The sequence below is a fragment of the Gavia stellata genome, chromosome 7 (assembly GCF_030936135.1).
Source record: "Gavia stellata isolate bGavSte3 chromosome 7, bGavSte3.hap2, whole genome shotgun sequence".
Classification (NCBI taxonomy): domain Eukaryota; kingdom Metazoa; phylum Chordata; class Aves; order Gaviiformes; family Gaviidae; genus Gavia; species Gavia stellata.
In genome coordinates, this window is record NC_082600.1 from 40,782,600 (window position 1) to 40,795,764 (window position 13,165).

At 39.5% G+C, this 13,165-nt stretch overlaps 1 protein-coding gene across 4 annotated transcripts in view; it reads right to left on the reverse strand.

The window, feature by feature from the left end:
- Positions 1–13,165, reverse strand: part of DPF3 (double PHD fingers 3) — a 161,876-nt gene that overhangs the window by 16,835 nt on the left and 131,876 nt on the right. For 2 of the 4 annotated variants that reach the window (XM_059819182.1, XM_059819180.1), the window contains one exon: positions 10,028–10,508. The exons of 1 other annotated variant lie outside the window; for it this stretch is intronic. In XM_059819182.1, coding sequence (XP_059675165.1) covers positions 10,312–10,508 — 197 coding nt within the window. In that variant the 3' untranslated portion in view covers positions 10,028–10,311. Of the gene's footprint in view, positions 1–2,892; positions 3,383–10,027; positions 10,509–13,165 lie in introns of those variants that run through there. One more of the 4 variants, XM_059819178.1, reaches the window with a different exon arrangement.

Sequence of the window (13,165 nt, forward strand, 5' to 3'; positions counted from 1 at the left end):
AAGAGCCAGAGTGACTGAGGACAGCAAAGGTAGCTGAAACTGCCTTTTGGTTTCTTCCTTCCTCCAATGAATCAGCCAAAGGCCTTCCACAGGTAAAGATACGGTCTGAAGGCAAGCAGCGAAGTTTTCAAGTCATATTCACCTGAAGAAAGAGTGAAGAAACAAAACACTAATGGAAATTAAAATTACACATGTGAAAAAAAACTTTGTAGGGAAAGGCTATAAAAGAAGACCGAGAATAGTTAACTCTCCGCTGCAAAGACACACGCTCTGTCACACACAACTGTTAAAAATTAGGCAGGTAAGAGCCCATCTGTACAATTCTGTACAATTCCTATATTGCCTGACTGGATTAATTTCTGACGTGTTCTTTAGACTTATTTGCCATTTAATCTGCTGGGGTGGCAGTTCACTAGTCTAAAGGATCTGCACCCACATCATAAGAGCTCTTAAAAACTACACCTCAGATGCTATTTTTGCAAGCAGCTGCCAAAGTAAAAAGGGCCATCTATAGCCTCTACTGACAGTACAGAAATTGATGGGAAGGCAGAGGAAAGGCAACAGAGCTTCATAAAAATGACAGCAGGTCTATTAGGGAAGAGGACACACAGAGTTTCCTAAAAAGATGGCACCTAATCTGAAACAGTATTTTCTCTTTCTCTGTCCTTCCTATACAACCATACTACTAATCTAATGTGTGGAAAGGGAAAGGGAGGGTTCATGTCTGCACTGTGAATTGCCACAAAGGGAACCACAGTTTCCAGTTACTCCACTGACTGTATTAGAAATGGCACAGGTAGAGTCAGGATGCCTTAAGGCAATGTCACTAAAATCTATACAAAAAGCTTTCTCATAATTTAGACTCTACCTTTGAATCTAAGTTAACTGATTGCAACTCTATTAATCTCATGGAGAAGGTTATTAAAATCCAAACACATTTAGGAAGATCCTCTATTATCACCAAATGATAGGAAACACTCTTAAAATGAGTCCTACACAAAAGCAGTATTTTATTTCCTGCCTACCTTCACTATAGCAAACAACAGGACCAGTTTCTGTAGTTCAATGAATGGAGAAGAGAAAGTAAAAGAGAAAAAGGAAGAGAATTCTCAGTTAACATCATCCTTCATTAAGAAGTACAAAACAAAATCAAGGGACAAAAGTAATAATTTACAAAATGGAAAAGGGAAACAAAATCAACAGAGGAGGAAGTTTTATTTTAAGCTTCAAAGAGAGCATTATAAACAATGGAGAGCTTAGAAAAGTATATGTACAAGTATGTTATTCAACAACGCCTTTTAAAAAGGAGATGATTATTTGCACTAAAAAAGACCTTGTGGAATTGGTTTGATAATGTAATATTTACAGAGGAATATACAGTAGGGATGTTGGAAGCAGAACTTTTATTTGGAAGGAATATTACACAAACTGAACACAGACCCTACAGTTTGCAAATCTTCATTACAGTTGTGCGTCTTGTTATATTGTGATGAAATGAAATTTGATTTCTTTTTTTCTCTAGAGGCAGTTCACCACTGCAGGTTTAGAAACCAACAAAATGAATAAAACCAAACCATCCTGATAAAGAGCCCGATCAGGACATAAATTTTGTCATTTAACTTAGTGGGAGCAGGACTCAGGGTCTACCAGACACCTTAAATGGTTATTTTTGACCCTATGTGTTAATCTGGGAAGGAGCAGGAGAAGGGGAAGTGAGAAGAGGACAAAATCTGCTGCTACTGACATATGGAAACCTCTCAATGAGGTGAGTTTGAGTTTTAGGTGTGCAAGAAACACGTTGCAGGATCAGGCTCTCTGGCAGCTTCACCTCGTCAAGATGCATTTTTTTATAGACGTAGCTTTTTTCACTCTGAAAGCCAACATAAGCCACATTAACAAAACCACTTTTTCTACCTATACCCTGGGTCTATACCAATCGAGGTACATCTGGCACCCCTGTTACAGAGGAGAAGCTAATCTCGGAGCCAAGTCCAATACCCTTCTCCTAGGACACAAGGCTATCCTGCAACCTTACTAGACTGCATCACACATGGCAGCAAACAGTCCTGTGCTATCCACTGTGAGCAGATTTGGCAGCCGACAAAATCCTCCAGTGCTTGTATGGAGCATATCACCTTATTTCACTGAGATGATGACTAACAACTTAGACTTTGGGATGTGAACATCCCTCACCGCTGCCTCACAAGACAATTTACGATTGTAGCTGCGGGAACTCACATTCTTCTCCTGCTGCGTAACCCCTGTTGCTTACTGCTGACATGCGGGTGCACCTGTATGCTTTTCAAAGTCCACTGCCACTTAAGAAAGGGTTAAAGTACACAAGATTTCCACACATGGCATCATCCTTGACTCCAACTGGAAGCTCCGTGCCAAGAGCATTTGAACGTTTAGATACTTCCCTTACAACCAACTCGCAATCAGCTGTGGAATTACCAAAGCAAAAAGTAATACTAAAATTAACAGAGTTGTTTTCCTTTTTTAAACCCCTCTTTCAGCAGAAGTATTTCACAGAGTTGCTCAAGAGCAAACCTCTTTTACTGTGCGGAAGAGACACATCAATCCTACTGGGAGAAGACAGTCCTTTGAATTGGTCACAAAATCTGGTAACAAAAAAATCCAGCCACTGAGCCTGGTCTTTGCTATTTCAACAGCTTTTGTTCAGATTTGTGCCTAACACAGTACAGCAAAGTAAGTTTTAAGCATCTAACAGGATAATATTATTAAGGAGAAAGTAAACCAGAACAATCTTCACTTACCACATCCAATTTGCAAAAAACAAAGATACCCAGCACATGTATGAATGGCTTCTTTAAAGTAAGAGAGAGAGCAGAGTTGATCTTTATTTTCATTATTTAAAAAAAGTTTTTTCCTTAAAGTAAATATTCAGTCTTTATTTTACATTAAGTGCTTTTTAAAATTTCATGTCTTCACAAAATTGCATTTAAAATTTGAAGTAAAATGTATTTCAAACAAAAATACTGTGCAACTTCAGCACTTCTTTTCTCTCTTAAATATCGAAATAAATAAAATAGTTAAGTCTTTTTTCAGTTTGTTTGTTTTTCAGTCAGTTCTACTGTAGATCAATTCCAGTTTGACCTGGGTTTATACACACGCTTAAAAGAAAGTGAAATCAAGACTTTAAAAAAACTTCTTTGTATTGCACCAGCTTAGGGCATCCCCAGAACTTCTCTCAACAGTTAGCAGCCGACTTCCCACAGTCCAGGCTCCTGTGCCAGATGAAACACAGGTACAGAAGGGTCAGGGCAAGGAGAGGAGAAGTATCAAAGCATCTTGGTTTCCCTCGGCCTTCTTCGGAAATGTCTTGCTTGAAGGATGCTGGAGTCCATGAGGGCAGGGCTGACTGCAGAGGGAAAGGCAATACAAAGTAAAACTAAACAAACTCAAACAGACAACAAAAGCAAGAGTTCAGATAAAAACAGAAGCAGCACAAAGCAACCTTCCAAAACTGTTTGCGTTCTAGTTCTTTGAAAACATAGCTCAACAGACTCAGTTTCAACTGACCGTGGGAGCCATAAGTAAATACAGAGCAAACAAATAATGTATGAAGGAGCATATCCAAAAGAAAGAGACCAAACACTGAGTATCTTTCTTACTGTGAACATCATTAAATAACCTTCATCGTACAGCTTAGATAGCTGTCTCTTCACTAGAGGTTAAGACCTTTACTTATGAAATCCTGCTCTGATTACATTGCTATATTACTAATTATTTGCACAAAGCCACAAGTGTATGCAGCACTGCACAAAAGACATTTTTAGAAGTCTGAACGATACACATAGGGTGGCAGCAATGTGATAACTTCTGGAAATAACTGAAAGACTGCATTTTGCATTGTGTTTAATCCATGAATGGACTAAGTTGCATACTGCTAAGCTCCTAAGCAGTATGAGATAGCCAATAAAATAATCTCTCTATTTCCACAACATGCAAGCGCCTCCCCCCCATGTCCTTCCCACACCTCTCATATCAGTTCTGGATGACACGAAGGTCCAAAATCTTAGGAGATGCCAGTGACGAAAAGGGTAACTCAAAGATATGAACTGGCAGCATCCCCTTAACAGGGGTATCAGAACTTGAAATCGCAACAGCTGGATTTTTTTCTAAATGTTATTACAACTTGTCTTCTCTGAAATTGGCAACTTAATCATGGAAATACAGACAGGGACATGAAAATAGCTCCGACCCAATTTCAGTATTCTATGGTATTTATACAAGTTGGGTTTTTTTCAACCCTGGTAGATACCTGGCAAAGAGAACAAAGGTTGGTAAGGTTTATTGTAATGGCTCAGTCAGCAAAAATTCAGCCTGGCTACATTCCTGCACTGTGAGGGTTTGTCCAAACAACTGCATGCCAGCATGAACACATGCATGTGCCTCATACTTTACATATACTCATAGCTACAATTTTATATAAATAAGAAAAAATCACGGAGAATAAGAAATGGGTGTTTATTGGAAACATCTACATATGTTGCAGCACAAAACACACTGGGCAGATTTTGCAGTTTTTATAATACGACGACTCCCAGTGGGGTCAATACAATGTTTGCTTGAGGAATTGATTCAGTAAAACTGCTGCCATGGGGAGGAGGCAAATTGCATGAGGAGCCAGGCTTTGAAAGCTCCATAGTTTGATGGTATTTGAATTATAATTTTAGAGCCCATCTCAAAATATCATTGCAAGAATTAACCAAAGAAAGGCCAAGCAGGCAGGAGAGAACGCAGTGATGACCCGGCACAGTCCGGACTCAGCAACTCTGGGTGCAGTTCTCATTTGCTCCATGCAGCAGCAGGCAGCAAACTGAGTCTCTGTCTTCAATCAAGAGCCTAAGCTGAGGTCTGTAAAATGGCAAACTGGAACTCAAGATGAATAACTAATGTAAAAGCTCAAAGGCAAAACAATGCGGGGAGGGGATTCTAATAACACATTCTGCTGAAACAAATGGCCATCTCGGAGCTTGTCTACACCATACTAGCAAGCGTATTAAGAGTGAGGTTTCATTCAATAAATGCAATAGCTAAGACAGCCCAGTGTTAATCCTTCCAAAGCCAGTGGCAAAGTTCTCTCTGGACCTTGTTCCAGCAGCCTAGGCTCATCATTTACGACCTTACCACATATGTACAACGTTATTCCAAGCAGCATTACATATACAAGGAATAAATACCCAACCCACAAAACTGGGGGGTGCCTGGCTGGAGGGAAGAGATGCAAAGTGAAGCAAAACAGATTTCAGATCCATCCCTGTTCTGCCACATGCCTCATGGTCTCCTTTTATTTTTTAACTGTTATGTCAGAATCCCATACTTTCTTAAAATTTTCTCAATATATATATTATCACGCTTAAACGGTATTCATGTAAGAGCTGAGGTCTGTCCCTGATAAAATGTCAAGTAATTAAGAGCCACAAAAGGGAACATGCTAAGGATCAGTGCACACTCTACGTAGCCCTTCTTCCCACTAATCAGCTGCTCAAGCAGCACGTCACTTCCTTATTTCTCCTGCTCCCATCTGTGAATCACAGTTTGCAGAGGGTGGCTCAGGAAATTACCTTTTCTAAGATCCTTTAGTACAGAGCAGTAGAAAGGTGCCTGAGGAGACAGCTCACATGATTAAACACAGAAAAGTCTGAATTTAGGACCGGAAATGAAACATCCCTTTATTCACATTTCACATCGGAGCTGTCTTATTTTGGTACATGTTTTTTGTGGAAGCATATGTTTCAGGAGAATCTTTGGACAGCCTTGTGCTAACCTTCCTCTAATAAGAAGGATATCTTTGGAGGAGGACTGGAAGAGCCAGGCTTGTGATTAGCTGAAGGACTGTACCTTCAAAGATCTTCTTATGAAGCTCAGAAGAGCTCAGAAAAGCAGGTCTCATTGAACCGCTAAAATCACTGGGGAATTCAGAGCATCACATTCCTTTCTGATTTCGAAGATGACTGTATTTTTTAGGTACAACCCAGAATTCGCATTGAAAACTCTCTTTATGCCTTCTTAGTTTGGTTTGGGACTTACGTGTCTTTGAAGATACAACTGACCCTGTGCAGTTCCCTCATTTCTGACCTGGCTGTGCTAGTGTCAGGCTCCTCTTTTTGTTTTTTTTCATTGCACTTATGAAATCTCCTCCTATATATTTTCTGCCTCATTAACATGCTCATCTCCCCCTTGTCCATCTGAGAGTGTCTTATGTGGCAGCCCCTTTGCTTTGCTTTCATCTTTAACTTACGAGCTACCAACCTCCTTCCCCTGTTCCCAGCTTTCACTCCGGCAGTACCTGCCCTGAGAATATTTCATGTTCATATCAACACTCCATTCGATATTCACTGTTAACACTACTTTACAACCTAGCTTAAACAAGCACTCTTTTAGCTTCCATCTCTACATCTTAATTTTCTCCCTATGACTGATGCCTTCTTCTGGTCAGTACCACACTGCTCAGCCTGCTGGACTAAACTTATGTTGGTTATCTCAGTCTAATAAGACATCTTGAGGAATCCAAGGACTACTCTGCTCTCCATAATGATGAATTTAGTTTGCCTGCCTTCCTCTCTCAGGACTAGATTGAACAGTGACCGTCCATATACACATTAATGGTATAAATAACAGCGATGGATATTTTTCTACGCTATCTGTAATAAATGTCAGCTGGCAATTTTTATGCACTCTGTGGCTTCTTTCTGAGAGTGCTGTGCTACCCGGTTGTCACAAAGATGGGTGGTTAGGTTGCGAAAGGATGAAGACTGTATGCATTGTTATAGTAACTGCACTTGTGAAACTAAATCAAGACTTAATGAATTATGGGCATCTGATTATAGTTTGTATTCCAGAAGAGCCCAGAATGTGTTAGGCATAGTTCATAAAAGACAATAGTAAGGGACTCCACTTGGAAAAAATTATATTTAGAGTATGCCTATTCTGGTGTTGATGCAGTGACTGGAGTTCTTCAGAAAGACGTACCTGGGTAGGTTTCAGCTAACTAGCTCAGGTGCTGCGAGGACTATAGTCAGCACAGCAGCACAGAGCTCAGGATGGGCTGCAACAGCATGCGAGAAGCTGCGTAGTAAATGCTTAGTAAATGCTGAGCGCTTAGTAAATGCTGAGCTCTGTGCTGCCATCCCTGCACCAGTGGCCAGGTGCAGCTGCTGGTTCCAAGCGTGTCAAGCCTACAGCTCTCAGGCAGTAAAAGGTAGACAAATGAAAACTGAACTCTCTTCAAGTCCTCAGTAATTCAGGTCTCCATTACTCCTGTGAGCCTTTCCCTGTCAAAGCATATTCTGACTGTATTTTGAAGAACACTGGGTAAAATTAAAACTCTTTTCTTAACCTTCTAATCTGTCTGACATGACTGCTACATGGATACAAGAAGTAGATGCAAGATGGATGTAAGAAATCATGTTGTTTGTTTACTGTGGAATTGGCACATTTCTAGGTACTTGCTCCCTTTCTATTTTCCCTCTTGTTCACACGGGCACATCGAAGAGTAGCAAGAGAAAGAGAAAAACTTATTTTTAAAAGGAAGAGAATATAATACTGATACCACAGGGTAAGTGCAGAAGTAGCAGAAGAAATCAATTTGAACTTCATTTTTTAAATTCTGTAACATTTCAGGTTTGTGGTATTTCTTTGTGAACTGGAAACAACTCTACTTTTGGACCAGATTCTGCTTTCAGTTACACTAGATAAATTTAGACAAAATCCACTGGACTTTACTGATATTACTCTTTGCTTCCAGTAAGGTCAGTATGCAACTAGTGAGCCCACAGTGCCTCACACAAGGGCTGGTTCCACCCATTCTTGGTTGGGAAGTGTCTTCCATCTTGAATTCTGATGCCCTTTATTTTAATGTTTGCATTACCTGTATGTGTGCATATGTCTGTGTACACACATTTCTGATATATGTTTACCTACACACACACACGTATATATAAAATGATACATATATGCAAACTATCCTAACTCTTTCAGGGATTTTGGAAAAGCAGACACCTACATGTCTGTGCCTCACCCCTGGAAACAATCTGAAGTTTGAGCTTTTAGGAAATACGGAAAAGTGGCAAAATATTATAAATTTATCTTGTGTTCTTTCAGAGAAAAAAGAACTCGTTGTGGAAGGAATGAATGTTTTCATCAGTTAAAGCACACTTCTCATTGACAGCATTAAGTCAAAATATCATTGCTTGACACTGCATCGATTATAATACACCAGCAGGAATAGAATAGCAACAGAAAAAGATTATAAATATGGGGAAAGCTTAAAGAAGGCTTTCTCCTGGCAGGTCTGCATGGCTCTGGCATGCACTGTCCTATGGTATAAACACACAGCGGTGTTTCGTAACATTTCCTAACACCATCCTGAAGGCAGATTATTAAAATGTGATCTAGACAACAGTAGCATGTATTCTGGATTTACACCTATGTACCTAAAAGCAGAATCTGTCCACTGTTTATTCCATGTCTAAAGTGAACAATGAAAAAATTAGAGACTGGATCCTTTCTCTTTTTTTTAAGGTTTATAGAGGGGAAAAAGAAGTTGAAAGAGCTCCCACAGACAGTATTGTGTTACCCCAGCAAAAGAAACAGGAGAAACGGAATTCATTTGGATAGGCTTCATTCATGCATTAGAACAATACATATCCCAAGTCTTCATTGCAAGGCTGAGATTTTTATTCTGGTATCAAAAACACACATCTCCAGTTTAAGGATTAGGCACTGCCCAGATAAATGTCTATTTTGCCTCTGATTTAAATGAGGTCCTGATTTCACCCTGTTTGGTATTATACACAACAGTAAAAATCTATCCTTAGAACCGAATCTTGCCCCCGCTCCAGGGAGATTTTTGCCTGCGTTAGGACAGCAAAACGACCTACACACTGACTCCTTTTGAATCACTTCTGACTGTACACAAGGCTGGATCCTGCTCCCACAGAACTTCCATTAGCTTCACCAGGGGTGTGAATGTGGCGCACACTCATAACACAATTTAATCCATGGGATTTACTCCTACAACAAAGCTCAGCCAAGGGTCTGTTGAAAATCCAGGGCACAGAGATTTCAAACTGAGTGAAAGACATTTCAGCTCGGACATACCTTTCAAATCCTGGTGCATGTTTCCTCCTTTCTGGGAAAGTCGCTGGGAAGGGAGTCACTCTCTTCTCCATTGCCCTTGGAACTTTAATGAGTATTGCTTTGGTTTATTTCAAGAGAAGCTATTGAAAAGCAGACAGAGTGTCTCACAAGACACTACAGAGAGAAAAAACTGGGCGACACAGGAAAAAATGCTGCGAATTAAAATTTAAAAATGGAAAGAAAAGTACAGGTGAGGTATTTTTCCATATAATTTCGTCCATGATTCTGCTCCTCCATCTGTTTTGTCTTTGACATCTACGACTTGCCATTCATATTCCATCCCTATGCTTGGAAATTGCTGTCCATGAAGTGAAAGGTGAAGGAAAAGAAAAAAAAAGTAGAACGGAGTGAGGAAGACATTAAAGGGTGCAGGGAGGAAGAGATCTATTGAGTGTAAAGGTTTCCAAAGGAGAGATGGAAACGTGTTCCCCAAGGTCATGGTCTTCAATGGTGCTGCTTGTATTTTCAGGCTGTTAAAGACAAGCGTAGCAGGTGTACAAGAAGAGCCAAACTCCACATGCTACAGTAAGTGCAAAATCTCAAAACGCAGAAGCCATCACATCAAGGGTTTCCTTGTCCTCTGATAGAGTCCGCCCACAGTGGTTCTCTAGAAACTGTTCTATTATCAAGTAGACATCCATTTCTTTTATGTTTTTTGTATTTTTATTTAAAAAGTAGTTTTTCTAATAATATATAGAATATATAAATAATAATAATAATAATAATTAAAAAAACCTATTTGGGTTTGCTTTCTGCTCTCCAACCCATCTGCATTTTTCATGGTTTGCCGATATATATATTAAAAGACAAGAAAATCAACTCTGCTCACTACTAAAAAAAATACTAAATCCATCTTTTATGTTTCCAGAGAGAAAGAGAAGGGGGGGAGGTGGGAGGAAAACAAATTAAAATGAAAAAAGTAACAGGAGAGTCAAAACCTTCTGTCTCTTCAAAGTAGTTGTCAAGAGCTTTAAACGCTTGTGCTTTCAGTGTACACCCCACAGGAAAAACAACAAAAATAACAACAACAACAAAAAACCAAAAACCCAAGGACCTAAAATTAAAAAAAGAAAAAGGTAATAATAATCCTAGTAGTAAAAAGGACAGCAAATTGCTCAGAGTTTGTGTGTCTTTTTAGTTATTTTAGCAGCCGCCCTTTTTGTCTGCAGAGGGAGAGCTGCCACCACAGCCACCTCCTCGGCTTGAGAGAGGCTCTTCTGCATCATCCTCGTCAAAGCCATGAAAGGTCGAGGTGTCGCTTTCTGACGTGGAACCGAACAAGTCCTCCGTAGTGCGTGCTGGCGCTGCTTCGTCCCTCCTGCCTTCTCTTCCCAAATGAGCTGACATGTATGATGAATATATCAGCACATGGGTTAAGCAACAGGCATCATCATCATAATTTTTTAATCATCATTATTATTAAACAATTCAGACTATCGAGCTCATAGGTGTGTGCTTGTATGTGCCCGCGCACCTCAACAACATAGCTCAGTAGAACTGCAGTAAGAAAAATAAAAAAGGGTAAGTTTCTCTATCAAAGAAAAAAAAAAATCTACAAACAACACAGGTGCCCACAGCTATTGCAGCGAAAGGGTTAATCACGTTTTCCTCTCTTCAAAAGACATTAAAATATTTCCTCGTGTTGACTTACATCAATTTTAAAAGATTTTTAGACCGTATAAGTAATTAGACACCGTTAGCTCTAAGCACAATGACTGTCCTTCAGACTGGCATCAACTGTCACGAATTTACTGCTAACCCACGAGATAGCTCATCAACCTCAGGACTATTTTTTATCCCTGTCCTTCACCTGGTCCTAAAGAGCCTCCTCTGTAGACAAAATGAAATACATTTTGAAGACTACATGAAAGCAACCTAAACAAATGCTTTTATTCCATTTTCATGGCATCTCCTTCAAAAATAAAATCCCCAAAACAAATCCATACAGTTCAACAACTAAAACAACTAAGATGAGAAGTGACCCGTCTTGGGGAACACTGAGAAGTTCAAATGTGTGTGAGTCAATCCAACTTTCAATATGGAACAGGAAATTCTCCACACAGGACATTAAGAGCACCACCACCACCACCAACAACAACAAAAAGAAGACTCTTAAAAAGAGAAGTCAAATACTGAAATCTGTGAATCTGAGGTTTATTTTCTCCCTCAATCAAACATGTTATGTGATTATTAGTATAGCCTTCAAATTCTCTCTTCAGGAAAGGTAAAGAAAAAGATGTCTCTTGTGCCCCAGGAAAATGAAAGTGTGAGATTTTAGGGAACGGCTGGTTTATTATTCAGAAACAGTAGCATGGTATTAAGTAACCAACTGTTTGGTCCCCGCTCCAGCTACAGGAATCAGCCATATAACAAGTACACTGCATTGCTTGAGACACGAAGAATTAAATCCTGTTCACAAAAAGAAAATAATTGGCAGATGAACCACCTTGTAGAGATGTGATTTTACTGACTTTGTGAAGGAAAGAAACAATATAATTTCCATGACCTCTCTTTCAGTATAATGAAAATGTTCTCCATTATCAAGAAAGAGAAAGATGGCAACCACCAAAGAGGTTTCATTGTTTTAGTTTACAGATTAGTGTGTGGTTGTACCTTAATCACTTTCATCACACATCAGTCACACCATTGCAGACCCCTATGAACAACCCAGGTGGGTCAGAATTTGTACAAGGATAGCATTTAATGGAAATGATTTTGCACAATTTAGGTTACATGCTGATCTACTCGTTCTATCACACTAAGGAATCAAGGGAATTAATGTATTTGTGTTGCATTCTGATATAATCACCATAGCAATGTTTAAATAGTAAAAAAATATGGATCCATCTCACTGTGCCGTATCAGGACAATGCTGAAATGTGTTATATGGAACTGTAACAATCAAGGGGAAGGGCAATGATCTTCCAAGATGGCACCACAGACCACATGAGCTTCCCCCTTCAGTGATTAAGAAGCAAACATGTATACACTAAAAGGTTCGTGCCCCTGACTGCACAGCATTCGTAAGGACGCCCCTGGAGAAAACCGAAGGGGTCCTCTGGTGACCAGTCAGTATCACTTCAGAGTATCTTCAAAGGTCACAACAACTGCAGAAGGCACTTTGCCAGTGAGAGTCTAGTCCTGCTCCCACTGAATGTGGTAAGAGGCTTACTACGAATTTCAGCAGGAGCATAAAAATGCCATTCCCTTGGCATGAGAACACTCCACATCACATTTCATCCATCACGCAACAGACATCTTTCAGTGACTACAGTACAGAAGCAGCAGCAGCAATACTGATTTTCAAGGTCCTTTGGTTTTCAGATTTCCATAAGATGGTCTTATCACCACTAGTAGCACCGCTGTCCAGAAATATCACAACTGGCAACTTGGACCAAAGCTGGAATATGCAGTTGTTAAAGGTTTCCCATTCCCTCTACCACCGCCACCACCTCCCATGCCAGCTATAAATAACTACTCAGCTGGGATAAAATTTCCCAAAAAAAGAGAAAGAAAGAAAAAAAAGAAAGAAAGGAAGGAAGAAAACAACAGTCCAGAAATAAAGACAACTCAGAATGGGAAAGACACAATTGCCTACATTTAAAAAGAGAGAAGGGAAGAAAACAGAGAAATAAAAACCTCTTTAAACAAAATTAATGATAGTCATCTTGTAAGAGGATAATTCTTGACAGCTACCCCTTTCCCTACCCTGTAATTTCCTCCCTCTTTCTTTTTTGGATGAAGAAATGCATGAAATGTGTAATCAATGGAAATGCTTGTCATGCAACTTTCATAAATCTTGTAAGTAATTTATAGTTGTAATTGCAGCATTTGAAGACAGAGCCCATTCTTTAACATTGTTATAGGATTTTCTCCTTCCACTTAAAGAACAACTAGTACATATAGCAACGTCCACAGAAGCCAAAAAATACATTAAAACTTTATTATTTCATAGGACCCCATTAGCTTAAAAATGTGAATCCAACAATGGGGTTTA